This window comes from Brienomyrus brachyistius, chromosome 1 (genome assembly GCF_023856365.1).
Source record: "Brienomyrus brachyistius isolate T26 chromosome 1, BBRACH_0.4, whole genome shotgun sequence".
Lineage (NCBI taxonomy): Eukaryota > Metazoa > Chordata > Actinopteri > Osteoglossiformes > Mormyridae > Brienomyrus > Brienomyrus brachyistius.
Genome location: NC_064533.1, coordinates 21710942 through 21727349, shown reverse-complemented (window position 1 = coordinate 21727349; position 16408 = coordinate 21710942). Strand labels below are relative to the sequence as shown.

General features: G+C 44.5%; 2 protein-coding genes and 1 long non-coding RNA gene across 6 annotated transcripts in view; 1 reads left to right on the top strand and 2 right to left on the bottom strand.

The window, feature by feature from the left end:
- The window catches only part of LOC125726402 (leukocyte elastase inhibitor-like), a 31968-nt gene that overhangs the window by 9175 nt on the left and 6385 nt on the right, over positions 1 to 16408 (bottom strand). Inside the window, exon 1 of one of the 2 annotated variants that reach the window (XM_049002835.1) lies at positions 197 to 345. The exons of the other annotated variant lie outside the window; for it this stretch is intronic. The gene's annotated coding sequence lies outside the window, so the exon portion shown is untranslated. Of the gene's footprint in view, positions 1 to 196; positions 346 to 16408 lie in introns of those variants that run through there. 2 annotated transcript variants of the gene reach the window in all.
- LOC125727770 (uncharacterized) overlaps positions 9624 to 16408 on the top strand; it is a 33016-nt gene continuing 26231 nt past the window's right edge. Inside the window, exon 1 of the long non-coding RNA XR_007388849.1 lies at positions 9624 to 10762. This is a non-coding gene — a long non-coding RNA (uncharacterized LOC125727770). The remainder of the gene's footprint in view (positions 10763 to 16408) is intronic.
- Positions 10873 to 16262, bottom strand: LOC125727113 (leukocyte elastase inhibitor-like). Of its 3 annotated transcripts, none has more exons than XM_049003972.1 (7): positions 16148 to 16262; positions 15506 to 15669; positions 13117 to 13254; positions 12744 to 12861; positions 12409 to 12551; positions 11830 to 11997; positions 10873 to 11537 (listed from the first exon to the last, which is right to left on the bottom strand). In XM_049003972.1, the coding sequence occupies exons 2-7, from the start codon at positions 15665 to 15667 to the stop codon at positions 11130 to 11132; spliced, it is 1137 nt and encodes a 378-aa protein (XP_048859929.1). In that variant the 5' UTR covers positions 15668 to 15669; positions 16148 to 16262; the 3' UTR covers positions 10873 to 11129. The 3 variants fall into 3 exon arrangements, with proteins under 3 accessions (XP_048859929.1, XP_048859863.1, XP_048859817.1); XM_049003906.1 differs by having other exon boundaries at positions 16079 to 16175; XM_049003860.1 differs by lacking the exon at positions 16148 to 16262 and adding an exon at positions 15999 to 16017.

Sequence of the window (16408 nt, the reverse complement as noted above, 5' to 3'; positions counted from 1 at the left end):
CAGCAACCCCCCCCCCCCCCCCCAAAAAAAAAGGACCACCCCTGCTTGGATAAATAATTAATAAACGTTCATGAATAAACACAGTACACAAGCAAACTCAACCAAGGTGTATCAGAAAGACCGTTCAATGTACCGCTGCAAGGAAGATCAACCTAAAGCAGTAATACTTTTAAAAAGCAATAAAAATATAACTCACCAATTCAACGGGATGGTTTATTTTAAAAGTATTAACACTACCGCTATGACTAAGATACTATTAATAACAATACTAAATGGTATGCTGGAAAGGTGTATTCTTCTTCGCCGCCTTTTTACCCGTGATATTGACTTTACGTACTAGTTGTATGAAATGGCTTTTCATAATTACATCGGTTACTTACCTTATCGTCCCACCCACCACACCCAAAAAGTGGAAAAACACATAAAAATATGAACTATTCCGCACGCCTGTGCCGTTTGGGGATTCGTTGAAAATGGCTCGTAAGAATATGCGGATTGATAGTGAAATATCAATACTTTTGATCTGAATTTTTCATTTTGAGAATTGATTCTAACTTTAAAACGTTGATTTAAAAAAAGAAAAAGAATTTATTAATTAATTTAAATATTTATATTTCATGGAGCAGGGCATGAATTATTACGGGGGGGAGAAAGGGGAAAACTTTCCGGGGCTTTCACGAATGTAGAGGAATGGGACGATTGACCCTCCCTACCGGCACATCTCCCCGGCAGGATTGGGTCAACATCGAACCTTAGTATTGTAGCGAATCTGATCCTAAAGAAAACCACTGGCATCGCCCATCCCGGCTGGCTAGGTAAGAATTAAGTAAGCAGCGAAATTTTGGGGGCATACAGACATTACTTTATGCAGATATAATGTAATATCACAGTATTAAACACCCTGTACAGCCCATCCAAGACCAGGCAGTCTCTCTTTCTCTGCAGCAGTGACATGCACAGACTTTGAAAGGGGCAGGTGCTCAAGCAGGAGGGGGGCGTGGCCATCTGGTAATTCTCAATGGCTGGGAGGGTCCCCCTTGGTAAATGTTCACCATGGGTTGGACGGGGGCTTAACGTTATTAGACAAAAGCGACCCCCCCCCCCCCCCCCCGCACACACACATCTGCCTTACAGTGTCGACTGTGCAAAGACATCAGGCCACTAAACTGGCATTAGACTAGTATAGTCTGGCATTACTTAATATATGTACCTGACCATACGTGTATTCTTGTGCACTCGTTTTACATCATCTTCCATTGCCGAAGACCAGTTCCAATACTAAAGATCAGAAGCACAGAAGGCAGTAAATCCCTGGATGTCATTCTTGCCCCTCCCCAGGACACATTGGTTGCATCCTCACCAAACAAGACCAATCCCATGATGCATTGCGCCCCGATTCATTCTTGGAAGGTGAGTTAGCAAGACTGGTCTTGCCAAGACCACAAGTACGATCGTTGTGTTCTTGGAATTGAGAAACACCCCATAAAACATTTCCTGTGAACTCCTCTGTGTGGCTTTGCTCTGGATACGCTGGGTTCACCCCACAGTCCTTGTCACAAAGCAAGCACGGCCTGTGCCTTGAGAACAAGTAAGTGCTGAGTCACAAACGTTAGCTTAATTAATCACTGAGTGCCTCAGAGTTGTGGGTGTGACCATGCAAACTGCCACTGAGCTGCAAGCGTGTCGCATTACCTTCATGCAGCCCATGTGGCAGGAGTGTCAAACTCAGTGACTGAAATGGCCATATTAAAATCCACCAATGAATCTGAAGGCCAACCAAGGGTAGTTAACAACCGTATGACGCAAACTATGCAGATATTTGGTTGAAATAGCATTTGCAAATGTGAACTTTGAAGTAAACATTGTTCCCGAAAATTCTCTTTTTAAATAAAACTGAACAATGATAGACAAAAAACTACAATTAAGCCAAAAGTATCTACTGGGCAGGTGAACTATTATTAATCTGCTTTTATCTGACAATCATTGGATACTTCTGAGTTTAGTCACAGGAATCGAACATCCCGCCTTAGGCCGAATGATTTCAGGATATATATATAGAGTTTTTATTTCATTTTTTATGTTGTTCATTGTGAAGCACTTTGGATATAGCACTATGGTTGCTTTTGTAAATGTGCTACATAAATAAACTGCCATTGCCATTTTTGTGTACCATTATACCCTATTCACACGCCATTTTTATCAGAATTTCAAAATCATTTTGCAGGCTTATTTGTACACCATTACAATTGTACATTCTCCCACATAGTTTAATGCTTGCAGCACACTTTAAAGGACACGTTTGTAATATTTATGCTTATCCATCCTGTCACATTGCAGCAAATAGCAGGTGGGCAAGTGCAGCAAGATCACAATTGCGAGGGAATGCAAAACTATTTTTAAAAAATCCCCCCGCTCCGTTCTCTTAGGGGCTCTGCAGCGGTACGAACTGGACAAAAATCCGCAAATAAATATAGTCACAAATGTAATGATCCACAAATAGGCAGGACGTGATCCACAAATGTGCAAAACATGCTACATGTGTACAAATCGCTGCATATATTTGTGGATATGATTTTTACACAAGTTTAAAAAAAATACATTTTTGTGGATTATCTTCCAGGGGTTACGAATAAACTCCAATACAAGAGCCGCATCCCAAATAATGGCGTGCAACACCAGTCATTCAAATGATGATAACGATCCAATATCGTTATATCACACAGCATTACTGATATGTGTTTCGTATTTGTCTACTTTTATATGCTCTGTGTTGCAGTCTACAAATTGGTCTTCTTCAAAAGATTCAGGGCAAGTTGAACCCGTTGTTGGACCACACAAACTGTATGATACTTCATATCGAACACTGGAAATTGCTGGCTGTCAGATGAGGTAAGAGTACATTTAAGTTGCTTGCAAGTATAATGTTTTAATGCTGTTTCGATGAGTAACTTAAAATTTACTAGCAATTGTTCTTTGATTTAAACAGGTCATTGATGCATATGTAACGCTGACTTTGGGGTACTTCAGCGTTATCTTTATTTCAGGCCGTGGGTACAGAGACGACGCGGAGACAACATATTGTGCTAAACATGGAAGACTGACTTCCCCCTTTATTTTCCCGCGCCCAAATATATATACAAATAGTCCCGGCTCCTAACCACAAGAATACTATTGCTCCGCTCCCAAAGCGTCATATAGTTCCCTTATCTTTAGGTACTATATAAAGGATCAATACTAAAATAAATATGAAATTATAAAGTAATTAATCTTAATGAAAATGAAATATCCTCTTACACATACCTTCACTGTATTCTGAAAGCTTATTAAACATCAACAGTTTTATAAAGTAAAATTCTTTATTGTGGTTATTGTTAATTTGAACTTTTGTTAGAAATCTTTCACAATAATAACTATATAATACTGTTACAGACACCTGTGCTTAAGTTGGATGCAATCATTGGACCATCTATCTTTCACCTTGTTCCTTTCTGAGTTGTTCAAAAGGTAATTAACTAAATTGCACTCTAATGTTCACCATTGTTTTTCTTGTGAAATTCCCAATAAGTTTGATGTGTCACATGACCCTCTTCCTATTGAAAAAACAAAAGTTGGATCCAAAATGGCCAACTTCAAAATGGCCACCATGGTCACCACCCATCTTAAAAAGTTTTCCCCCTCACATATACTAATGTGCCACAAACAGGAAGTTAATATCACCAACCATTCCCATTTTATTAAGGTGTATGCATATAAATGGCCCACCCTGTAGTTTGCAGAACACTGTCTGAAAGGCAGAAACATTAACCTTGTTGAGGTTGTGGCGTTGAGGTTGAACCTTGCGGCGGAGACTCAAACCCGGGTCCCAGAAGTGTGAGGCAACAGTGCTAACCACTGCACCACCATGCCGCCCCCTGCCAAGGTAACCATTATAAAGTATTTCTAGAGCAATTTGTTTAGTCTGAACAGTGTGTCTAGTGTGAGTATATCCAAGTGAAAGTGTTACAGCAAATATGTCTCATTTTAAAAATGTTGTATTGTATTATCTTTGTTTTTATTCCAGATAGTGTGGAGGATTACTGTGTTTCCTGCAACATGCTACAATCTGATGCTGACAAAATCATAATTGAAATGATAAAAAGACAATAAGCTATACACTGAAACAATGAAATCCTTCTTTTGCATTACATTATACATATTCATAAACAATCTACCTGCCTTACTAATGTGGTGTGTTTCCACTTATAAGTGTGACTTTAGTGTGACTTCTGTTCCAGATGGACACACATGGAAGCGTAAATATACCTATCAGAACACCATACCACTGTGTTATACTTTTGGTATGCGATTCTGTCAGTGTACATGGACCTATCAGAACACCATACCACTGTGTTATACTATAGGTATGCCATTCCGTCAGCGTAAATGTACCTATCAGAACACCATACCACTGTGTTATACTATAGGTATGCCATTCCAACAGCGTAAATGTACCTATCAGAATACCATACCACTGTGTTATACTACCTCCAATGGGCTCACCACCCATGGGAGGGGCCATAGGGGTCGGGTGCGAGGTGATCTGGGCGGCGGCCAAAGGCGGGGACCTTGGCGGTCCGATCCTCGGCTGCAGAAGCTAGCTCTAGGGACATGGAATGTCACCTCTCTGATGGGGAAAGAGCCTGAGCTGGTGCGCGAAGTTGTGAAGTTCCGGCTAGATATAGTCGGACTCACCTCGACGCATGGCTTGGGCTCTGGAACCAGTCTCCTTGAGGGTGGTTGGACACTTTTCCACTCTGGAGTTGCCCACGGGGAGAGGCGCCGAGCGGGCGTGGGCATACTTATTGCCCCCAGGCTGGGTGCCTGTACATTGGGGTTTACCGCAGTGGACGAGAGGGTAGCCTCCCTCTGCCTTCGGGTTGGGGGACGGGTCCTGACTGTTGTTTGCGCTTATGCGCCAAACAGCAGTTCAGAATACCCACCCTTTTTGGAGTCCTTGGAAGGGGTGTTGGAGAGCGCTCCTCCTGGGGACTCCCTTGTTCTGCTGGGGGACTTCAATGCTCACGTGGGCAGCGACAGTGAGACCTGGAGGGGCGTGATTGGGAGGAACGGCCCCCCCGATCTGAACCCGAGCGGTGTTTTGTTATTGGACTTCTGTGCTCGTCACGGACTGTCCATAATGAACACCACGTTCAAGCATAAGGGTGTCCATATGTGCACTTGGCACCAGGACACCCTAGGCCGCAGTTCGATGATCAACTTTGTAGTCGTGTCGTCAGACTTGCGGCCGCATGTTTTGGACACTCGGGTGAAGAGAGGGGCGGAGCTGTCAACCGATCACTACCTGGTGGTGGGTTGGCTCCGCTGGTGGGGGAGGAAGCCGGCCAGGCCTGGCAGGCCCAAGCGTATAGTGAGGGTCTGCTGGGAACGTCTGGCGGAATCCCCTGTCAGGAAGAGTTTCAACTCCTACCTCCAGCAGAACTTCTCCCATATCCCGGGGGAGGCGGGGGACATTGAGTCCGAATGGGCCATGTTCCGTGCCTCCATTGTGGAGGCGGCTGACCGGAGCTGCGGCCGTAAGGTGGTCGGTGCCTGTCGCGGCGGCAATCCCCGAACCCGCTGGTGGACACCGGTGGTAAGGGATGCCGTCAAGCTGAAGAAGGAGTCTTATCGGGCCTTTCTGGCCTGTGGGACTCCAGACGCAGCTGATGGCTACCGGCAGGCCAAGCGGGATGCGGCTTTGGCGGTCGCTGAGGCAAAAACTCGGGTGTGGGAGGAGTTTGGTGAGGCCATGGAGAACGACTTCCGGACGGCTTCGAGGAGATTCTGGTCCACCATCCGGCGGCTCCGGGCGGGAAAGCGGTGCAGCATCAACACTATTTATGGTGGGGATGGTGCACTGCTGACCTCAGCTCGGGACGTTTTGGGTCGGTGGAGGGAGTACTTCGAAGACCTCCTCAATCCCACCGACACGCCTTCCGATATGGAAGCAGAGTGTGGGGACTTGGGGGTGGACTCGCCTATCTCGGGGGTGGAGGTCGCTGAGGTGGTCAAAAAGCTCCTCGGTGGCCGGGCTCCGGGGGTGGACGAGATTCGCCCAGAGTTCCTCAAGGCTCTGGATGCTGCGGGGCTGTCCTGGCTGACACGCATCTGCAGCATCACGTGGACATCGGGGGCAGTGCCTCTGGATTGGCAGACCGGGGTGGTGGTCCCCCTCTTTAAGAAGGGGGACCGGAGGGTGTGCTCCAACTACAGGGGGATCACACTCCTCAGCCTCCCTGGCAAGGTCTATTCGGGGGTCCTGGAAAGGAGGGTCCGCCGGATTGTCGAACCTCGGATTCAGGAGGAGCAGTGTGGTTTTCGCCATGGCCGTGGAACAGTGGACCAGCTCTATACTCTCAGCAGGGTTCTGGAGGGTTCATGGGAGTTTGCCCGACCAGTCTACATGTGTTTTGTGGACTTGGAGAAGGCATTCGACCGTGTCCCTCGGGGGGTCCTGTGGGGAGTGCTCCGGGAGTATGGGGTACCGGGCTCCCTTTTAAGGGCGGTTCGGTCCCTGTATGACCGGTGCCAGAGTTTGGTCCGCATGGGCGGCAATAAGTCGGACTCGTTTCCGGTGAGGGTTGGACTCCGTCAGGGCTGCCCTTTGTCACCGATTCTGTTCATAGTTTTTATGGACAGAATTTCTAGGCGCAGCCAGGGCGTTGAGGGCGTCCGGTTCGGTGACCTCAGGATTAGGTCTCTGCTTTTTGCGGATGATGTGGTTCTGTTGGCCTCATCGAGCCGTGACCTTCAGCTCTCACTGGAGCAGTTCGCAGCCGAGTGCGAAGCGGCTGGGATGAGAATCACCACCTCCAAATCCGAGACCATGGTTCTCAGCCGGAAAAGGGTAGAATGCTCTCTCCGGGTTGGGGATGGGGTCCTCCCCCAAGTGGAGGAGTTTAAGTATCTCGGGATCTTGTTCACGAGTGGGGGAACGATGGAGCGGGAGATCGACAGGCGGATCGGTGCGGCGTCAGCAGTCATGCGGGCGCTGCATCGGTCTGTCATGGTGAAGAGAGAGCTGAGCCAAAAGGCGAAGCTCTCGATTTACCAGTCGATCTACGTTCCTACCCTCACCTATGGTCATGAGCTTTGGGTAGTGACCGAAAGAACGAGATCGCGGGTACAAGCGGCCGAAATGAGTTTCCTCCGCAGGGTGGCTGGGCTCTCCCTTAGAGATAGGGTGAGGAGCTCAGTCATTCGGGAGGGACTCAGAGTAGAGCCGCTGCTCCTCTGCATCGAGAGGAGCCAGATGAGGTGGCTCGGGCATCTGATCAGGATGCCTCCGGGACGCCTCCCTGGGGAGGTATTCCGGGCATGTCCCACTGGGAGGAGACCCCGGGGAAGACCCAGGACACGCTGGAGAGACTATGTCTCTCGGCTGGCCTGGGAACGCCTCGGGATCCCCCCAGAGGAGCTGGACGAAGTGGCCGGGGAGAGGGAAATCTGGGTCTCCCTGCTGAGGCTGCTGCCCCCGCGACCCGACTCCGGATTAAGCGGGAGATGATGGATGGATGGATGGATGTGTTATACTATAGGTATGCCATTCCAACAGCGTAAATGTACCTATCAGAACACCATACCACTGTGTTATACTATAGGTATGCCATTCTGTTAGTGTACATGGACCTATCAGAACACCATACCACTGTGTTATACTATAGGTATGCCATTCTGTCAGTGTACATGTACCTATCAGAACACCATACCACTGTGTTATACTATAGGTATGCCATTCCAACAGCGTAAATGTACCTATCAGAATACCATACCACTGTGTTATACTATAGGTATGCCATTCCAACAGCGTAAATGTACCTATCAGAATACCATACCACTGTGTTATACTATAGGTATGCCATTCCGACAGCGTAAATGTACCTATCAGAATACCATACCACCATATCACTCGTAGGTATGTTGTTTTGATAAAGTAGCCTAAACCGATAGGCATAGCTATCAATTTGCACTACCGGGATGCTATTCTGGCAAAAAATGCCAAAATTTCAGAACACCGGTACCCCCTAAAGGGAAACTGCGTATAAGAAACCTTTAACATGGGCAGAAAATACATTGTTTGTACAGTAGGTCTTAGTGAAAGAGCACCAGTATCAACGGGCATCAAATTAAAAAAATGGAGTGTAATATTATTATTAAATTATTATTAAATATTATATTATTATTAAAAAATAATAGTAATATTAATACTAGGAATATGAGAACACAGAACATAACTGATTCCAAATATAAAAAACTTTATTTAAAAGTACAGTTAAGAGACTTCTATTTGCATACATAGTGCCCTCTACAGGATTTTGTCGAAACAGCAACCCCTATTTAAGGTGGGACTTATTCTGCGAGCACTGTAGCAAACTAAATAAATGTGCGATTTTTTTCAGAATACGTTTTACATTATAAACCCCAAAATCTTCCTATAAATGTGCGCATGAATGTTTCTCATCTTTTTCGTTCACAAGAAGCATTTGTAAATGAACTGCCCTACGTTTACATGACTAGCTCTGTAACTCCGTAATCGGGTTATTAAAACACATTAAGACATGCTAACTGGGTTATGGCGCGTAAATAACTTCGTGATAAGACTGCGTTCTCATCTTTTCTGTATGAACCATAGGGCTATGCATCGGCGAGAGGCCGGTGTTCTGACGAGTTCAGCTACCTCTCGAGCCTTTCTGCGCATGTGCAGTTTAACTGTTTTGGGATTAGGCTTCGTTTTTTAGGGGTTAGGATAAGGGGGGGGTTAGAGTTAGGGCTGTCGATTAACACTACGGTAGCCTAACTCGACAAAGTAGCTCAACTCAACAGAACGCCAGCAACACAATAATGTAGTGGTGGGTTGCCGAATCTTGTCGACAGTGGTTGTACAACAGAGACGTTTCCAGTTTTCAACCAGCAGATGCCATTTATTGCAGCCGGACCAGTCAAACACCAGGTAGTCACGCTGCCCGCTGTGCCCGTCGCCCCGCTTACTCCTAATTTACACGGCGCGCGCACACACACACACACACACACACACATACACATACACACACACACACACACACTATCAGTACAACGATAAACATACACTATACATAACACACATTATTTACAAAGCTGGCGTCAGTCCAACAAGCTGCGCTGCTCGCCGGTACCTCGGCGCTACAGTACGCTTCAGGATAGAGGAAATACCGCATACTGTTATATATTGCGATTTTTTTTTTTTTTATCTAATTTTAGGGATCGAACATCATCGCATAAAGAGCACACCAAGGCAATAAGTTACATTGCTGGCTACAGTCAAAAGTAGTGGAATTATAGTAATGCTTTACTACCAACAGCGCTAGTCAGCTATGTTTGGCGTTAGAGGCGCGCCCTTATGCTACTTCAGCTCTCCTATAAGACAAGTTAAGGATAGTTTTGTCACTGCAAATACAATGAGATGTCTTTGAAGTAGGCCATGTTCAAGATAAAAGTATAACTAGGTGAAATACAATTGTATATTTAACATTTATACTTACATTTTATATTTATATTTAACATTTATCATTTATATTTAACATTTACATTTGATAATTTATATATAGCACTGTTGCCTCACACCTCTGGGACCCGGGTTCAAATCTCTGCCTGAGTCACATGTGTGTGGAGTTTGCATGTTCTCCCCATGTTGTCGTGGGGTTTCCTCCAGGTACTCCAGTTTCCCCCCACAGTCCAAAAACATGCTGAGGCTAATTGGAGTTGCTAAATTGCCCGTAGGTGTGCATGTGTGTGTGAATGGTGTGTGAGTTTGCCCTGCGATGGGCTAGCCCCCCATCCTGGGTTGTTCCCTGCCTTGTGCCCATTGCCTCCGGGATAGGCTCCGTACCCCCCACGACCCAGTAGGATAAGCGGTTTGGAAAATGGATGGATGGATGGATGGATGATAAACAATTTTTAACATAATCTACACAGCAAAAAAAACTGATGATCCACAACACCATTGACTTCTAGCTAAATGTCAGAAAATTGCACTAAATGTTGAAAAAGTGGCAAGTAAAAAAATGTTTGTTACCTTTACAAACTGCGCCCCATATTAAGTGTGCCAAATATTCAAGTTTTAAATCAAAACCACATATAAAACATAACAGTAACTCCTTGTCTTTCCTCTCCATCAAATGCCCCACACATCACTGATTGGACTACTTTTCGCTGTGAATTCTGGGATTTTGTGCGACGTCACGACCATAGCTCACGTTTCTTACAACCATAAGTAAAGTATTGCTGTCTGTTCAAAATCTTTAACAGTCTTTAACATGTTTCTCTTGAAAATGACTGTGTACCTCAGGATAATCAACCGACTCCTGCCAAATGGGGCAGTCAGTGTCCCGGTTGCTTTGGCAGACACCCCTGGTTCCATTGGCCATGGTAAGGATGGCAAGATGATGCTCAGACGAACTAAGCATTTGAAGAATTAAGGCCAGAATAGGGCTGTCTGGTCTTGTTGAGTCTTGTGTTTGGTTATAATTATCTTATTTTGGAAGTGTATGTCTTGGGATAATAAATAATGAAAAGGGATGGATGGATTTTTTTAATGTAATAAATCAAGTTGTATTCTTGACATACCCAGCAGAATAGAACAGAGATGCTTTATTCATCCTTGTGGGTAAGTTGTCTTTTAACCTACGCCATCGTGCTCTCCATGAGACACACTGTGTGTGTGAATGGTATGTGTGCCCTGTGCTGGGTTGGCGCCCCGTCCTGGGGAACTCCCTGCCTTGTGCCTATTGCTTCTGGGCTCTGGACTCCCGTGAAACAGCACAGGACAAGTGGGTGTGAAAAATCACAATCATCAGCTCAATATCTAAGGAAGAGTTTATTACTGATAACTGGAAATGATACATAACGTATTTTGCTTTTTAAGTACAGTAACAAGCCTCACAAGGTGTCAGGTCATACATCTAAGTATCTGGCACAATTAAATGTCAGTCGGTGTCAGAAATTGGATCAAGACATTAATCCACAAAGAAGCAGCCCAAGAAAGCTAGATTCCAAATAATTTAATATGGAATGTGGATTAATATTTTTGGCAGTACGTGAATAGGAAATGGATCTCATGGAGAGGAAAATCGGCCAAAGAAGAGGATTGTCTTGGACGTGTTGTGTCTGATGAAGAAGAGGAAGGGGTGATCGGCCATGAATTTTTTCCCTATGATCAAACAACAATTCTGCATGGAGATTCCCGTGGCAGCTGCAGCTTCAGTTCCCTCCTCGTTCACGTCTATGAAGGACTTGTGAACAGCAGCGGAGATGAAGAGGCCGCCCTCCCTGTTTATGCCAGTCAGATCTGCCAGTTTCTCATCAAAAGCATCCGTCATTCCCAGATGAGCCAGGGCTTTCTTCAGGTCATAACTGTCTTCCAGCTTGAACTTTGGGAGGTACAAGTCAATATAACCACCGCTGTCCATATTCTTCCGGTCTGTCCATTCGTTTATCTTCTCCAGGGTCAGCTCTTTCTCCAGCTTTAACATGCAGACAGTCAACAAAAGACAAAACTTGCATTTACATGAGCAGAAACTGTTGGAGACCTCTGAGATGTTCAGGGCTGCATCTCAATAATTTAACCATGCTGCTTGGCTAGCGTTTTACGATTCACGGATAGGTGAAAGGAAGATAACGATAAATTACTAGATAGTTTAATGTAAAAAGATTTTGGAGCAAACGTCCATTTCTCAGGTTAAGAATATGTCAGAGGATGGATTGTGACATTGTCTACAACAGTGATGTCACTATGTATGGAGAAGCTGGGCTCACCTTCTGCAAGGGGGTGGAGCCATTCTGGGGTTTCTCAGGGAGCAAGATAACCATGCTCAGCTCATCACCCTTGTAGGGCATCTCCACTATCTGCAGGCCATACTCCTCAATTTGTTTAAATGGCAATACTTTCTGCAAATACATCATCTGAACAGGCTTGGTCTCCCTCTAGTGAAGACAAAAGGAAATGCACCAGGTTTTATTTAAATAACGTTGCATAACACAACTTCATGATGCCTTAAATTGTACATCCTGGCTAGCACTGTGTCTAAAGACTCCACTTATCTAGCATACCCGTGCGTATCTATCATACGTCGTTCAGAGTAGCAGGTGTTATAGTGCTTAATACAACAGAATATTCACAAAGGTTAAAAGTTCAAATTGCAGAAAGGGTGCTGTTGGTGCATCTAAACACCCAGCTGCTGGGAGTCGTGGTTTACATATATTAGGTATTAGAATCTCTGACGTATATTTTAAAAAATGGAGCAATCAAAGGAATGACAAAACTCGTGTTGCAAAACGTCACTGTCTGAAAGACTACTTGTCATAACATGCAATGTGTATAAAAAGCAGTTTCACCTCATTGATTTTAAAGGGCATTTCCCTCGTTTTAAATCGTTTGAATGCATGTTGCCATTCTCCCTTGAAATACAGGGCATTGACAAGAACCAGTCTTGTTGCGTCGTTAACTGCCGATGGATCCAAAATGTCTGCAATTTTACCTACAGAAGAGAAATTAACAATCCGAATGCCAGCTGAAAGACACCTAAAGTGAGGGAAATGATCAACCTGCAATCAGACAGGCTGACACCAAACCATGAAGTAAAAATCCTTATTTATCTTTTATTTTTACTTGTACGCTGGTAGGTTAGCTGCACCAAATCACTAATGTACCCACACCAGTGCTCTCTCACCATTGGTTTGGGCCTCCACCCACTGGTTGATTTGACAGCAGGATTCCTCTGCTGCACCTATGAAGTCCATTGGCTCCAGTTCAGCTTGGTAGAACTTCCGTGTGGCGTCCAAGAACTCCTGTAATAATTCAGTACAGTCAGTGTTAATCTTTACTGAGGACAACCATCTCACAAAGATATTTGTTAAGGTGAATAAAATTTGAATTACAATAACATTTGGACAATAAAAATGCAGGATCATCTTAAAGCAGCAGCACCATTGGTCAGTTCTCATATGCTGCTACTCGTTCCCCCTTTTGATTGGGCAGGAGGTCTGGCAGGCTCAGTGTTGTGGAAGATGGAAGCAAAATGTAAAATAGTGAGTGTGACTCACTTTCAGGAAGCTGAAGGTCTTTTCGCCATAGAGACGGTTGGCGAGTGTCAGCTGGTAAGGGGCATCAGGTTTGTCAATATCTGAAATAAACTTCTTTAGATCTGAGTGGAGATCAGGGGTCATGCTGAAAGACAGAGCCTGAGAGAAAAGGAGACCAGCAGGAACAAAGAGTAAAGGGTTAAAAAAGGTTAATCTCGGTTAACAAGTCCTCCTGACATGGGTAATGAATCTGTTCATATCCAGTACTTTATCAGTCAGCTTCTAAAGCCGCTTACTGATTAGCGTGTGCATGAATGCTCTCTAATAGCAAAACACACTCAAACCCTACAAAGGAGAGAATATTGCTTACCATATGTGTTAACACATGTACCTGGTGCACACATCACCTATTATTTTGACTGCCTATAGCAGGGTTCCCCAGTCCTGGAGGGCCAGAATCCAACACAGTTTGCAGATTTCCCTGCTCGAACATCCTAATCGACTGATTACCAGGTTGTGTAGGTGTGTTTGAAGAGGGAAACCTGCAGACTGTGCTAGATTCTCTCTATTTCACTTACAGGACATCAACCAAACACTTGTGCAAAGGTGCAAAGTGCCGGCATGGAATAGAAGCATAACCTCACAATCAATGTACTGAGCCTTGATGGTAAACAACTGCAAGCAAATGATGAATTTGACTGATCAAATGACTAACCAAAACAAACAACTGCTAAATCTGTGTAGAATACGTGTTAACTAGTCATTTGAATGTAAAGTAAAACGCTTAAAAAGTAATTCATGTAATGTAGGAGAAGCTGTCTCCCCTCTAATAAAATCTGCCCCTCCAAGAAAAAAACAGACCTTTGTTTTCAAATGATCATATTGTCCTCCCCAATATCAAACACTCTCCTACGCCCTTGATACCACGGATAACACAGCAGAAACATTGTGAATGAGATTGTGATTCAGTCCTAGAATGAGATCGTAAAACGGTATAAATTGAGATTGCGATTTAAAACCAATTAACCCTAGTGTCAGCTAACTTAGCACAACCGATAGCTGTCACAAAAAACCAGAACAAAGTTTGAGCTACAGTTTGAGTCAGATACTGCTATCAAGGACGTGTTGCATCAGACAACAGACCATAACTGCATATTTCTGTATACTTCTGCTCCATTCAGGTTGGGAGATGTACCTTTTACGTTAACTATGTTCATAAGATTACAAATTGCAAATTGGAGGGTACTAGGTGTCCCTGTCTTGTGTCCTCAGGATAAGGGGCTGGGCACCGCATGGATGTAACTAAGGTTTAAATACAGACTGAGTCCTGTGGAGCCCAGATTCGGCTCCTTATGGAAAAAATCGCACCTTGCTGGACTCCAGCTCCGCCTCCTTCAATGTTAAGCTTCCTTTGAAGTCTCAAAATTTAGCAAAGGATTCAAAGTGAACGACTTAAAAGCTTTTTTTTCCTTATCAGAGTTTACGTTAATTATCATTAGTAGCTCTCCTTACGCATTAATTTCTCGAGTGGATGACGCATTTCTACATTCTGTCCCGCTTTTGTATTCTGATTCATTTCACTTACTGCTGCCAAACCGCTTTCTAACTAGTGTCTGCTAGACGTAAGACGTGTGTAAAAAGCAATTTGTGAATAACTTGACATTTTAATGCATTTTCAGGGGACGTTATGAATGAATACGCAAAAATATTAGCGGTAGAGCCTAATAAGACATTTTGATGCTTTTTTAAGTTTCATGAAGATTCATCAAACGCATTTATTGCTTTAGGGGGCGGCATGGTGGTGCAGTGGTTAGCACTGTTGCCTCACACCTCTGGGACCTGGGTTCAAATCTCTGCCTGGGTCACGTGTGTGAAGTTTGCATGTTCTCCCCATGTCGTCATGGTGTTTCCTCCTGGTACTCCGGTTTCCCCCCACTGTCCAAATACATGCTGAGGCTAATTGGAGGTGCTAAATTGCCCATAGTTGTGCATGTGTGAGTGAATTGTGTGTGAGTGTGCCCTGCGATGGGCTGACCCCCCATCCTGGGATGTTCCCTGCCTCGAGCCCATTGCTTCCGGGATTGGCTATAGACCCCCCACGACCCAGTAGTATAAGTGTTTTGGAAAATGGATGGATGAATGGATGTATTGCTTTAAAGTGGTAACACAACATGCTGACAAATTACCATACTTCATCTGAATCAATACATGTGATCATAAACATACCAGAGCGGCTTCTTCAGGACCTCCACCCCCTGCCGCCGCAGTCGATCTGTACCTGACAGGGCTGCCACTCCTCTCTGATTCTGGTTTAATTCCTGGATGTAACTCCATTGACCCAACACTATACGCTAAAGACAGCAGGATCACAGAAGCCAGGCCGCTAAACGGAAACACCGGGACTCCTTACCTTGGCCATCTGAGCCGCGGTGTTCCCCTTAGCGCCCAGGTAGACCATGGCAAACGCGGCGCTGATGCTCAGGGGGGAGAAGAAGATGTTGCCTCTGGTCCCACACACCTCTCGAAAGAAGTCGAGGGCGAACTGCGTGTTTGCGCTGCTAACATTCTCCATAACTGTACAGAAACACGATCGGCAATGACGTCTCATTTTTTATAATTTTAAAATTACTTAAATTAATTCCGTAAATTCGTCTTGAGATTAAAAAGGTGACTTTATAAATTTGATGTAGCGCTCTTGCAAGGTTCTAATCGAAGGAATAACACTTCTTAAAAAGCTTGGAGCAATGAAACTGAAACTAACGAATTCAATGGTATGTTTTTTAAAAAAGTACAAACGCTACTACTATCGCTGAAATACAAATATTTAATAAAATAAGTCGACAGGGTTATATATTGTATGAAATGCTAAGTTAATACTGGAAAAGTCTCTCTGGAAAACATACACGTCCGCTTTGCTTCACTTTTTTCCTTTTCACAAGTCATACTAATTTAACGTATTCGCTCATAGAAAACGGATTTGAACCATTAGATCGACCCATGCATGTATCCCTCACCCCTTCAGCTGGGGAAGGAATGAAAGTATATACTATACCGCCTGACGTCCTGGGTTCCCTGGGATTTGACCGGAACTGGCTTCATACGTCCTGAGCAGCGGGTTTTAATGGGCGTTGCGGTGCACATCCTGTGTTCCGGAAAACTGAACACTTGTTGAAATTCAGTATCCCCCCTCCCCCATCGACAATATTTACAATACATCAGCAAAGCAGCCATCATGTCCAGGGCCCTGAAGTCCCATAAGGTGATTATACATTATATATATATTGTGCGTACAAATTATTATAACCTTCCACGC

Excerpts from the sequence above, each read along its gene's own strand:
- LOC125727113 (XM_049003906.1), bottom strand. Across the intron at positions 12,552-12,743 it reads GGTGGAGGCCCAAACCAATG|GTAAAATTGCAGACATTTTG; the intron begins GTGAGAGAGCAC and ends TCTCTTCTGTAG. Across the intron at positions 11,538-11,829 it reads GCTCCACCCCCTTGCAGAAG|CTGGAGAAAGAGCTGACCCT; the intron begins GTGAGCCCAGCT and ends TGCATGTTAAAG.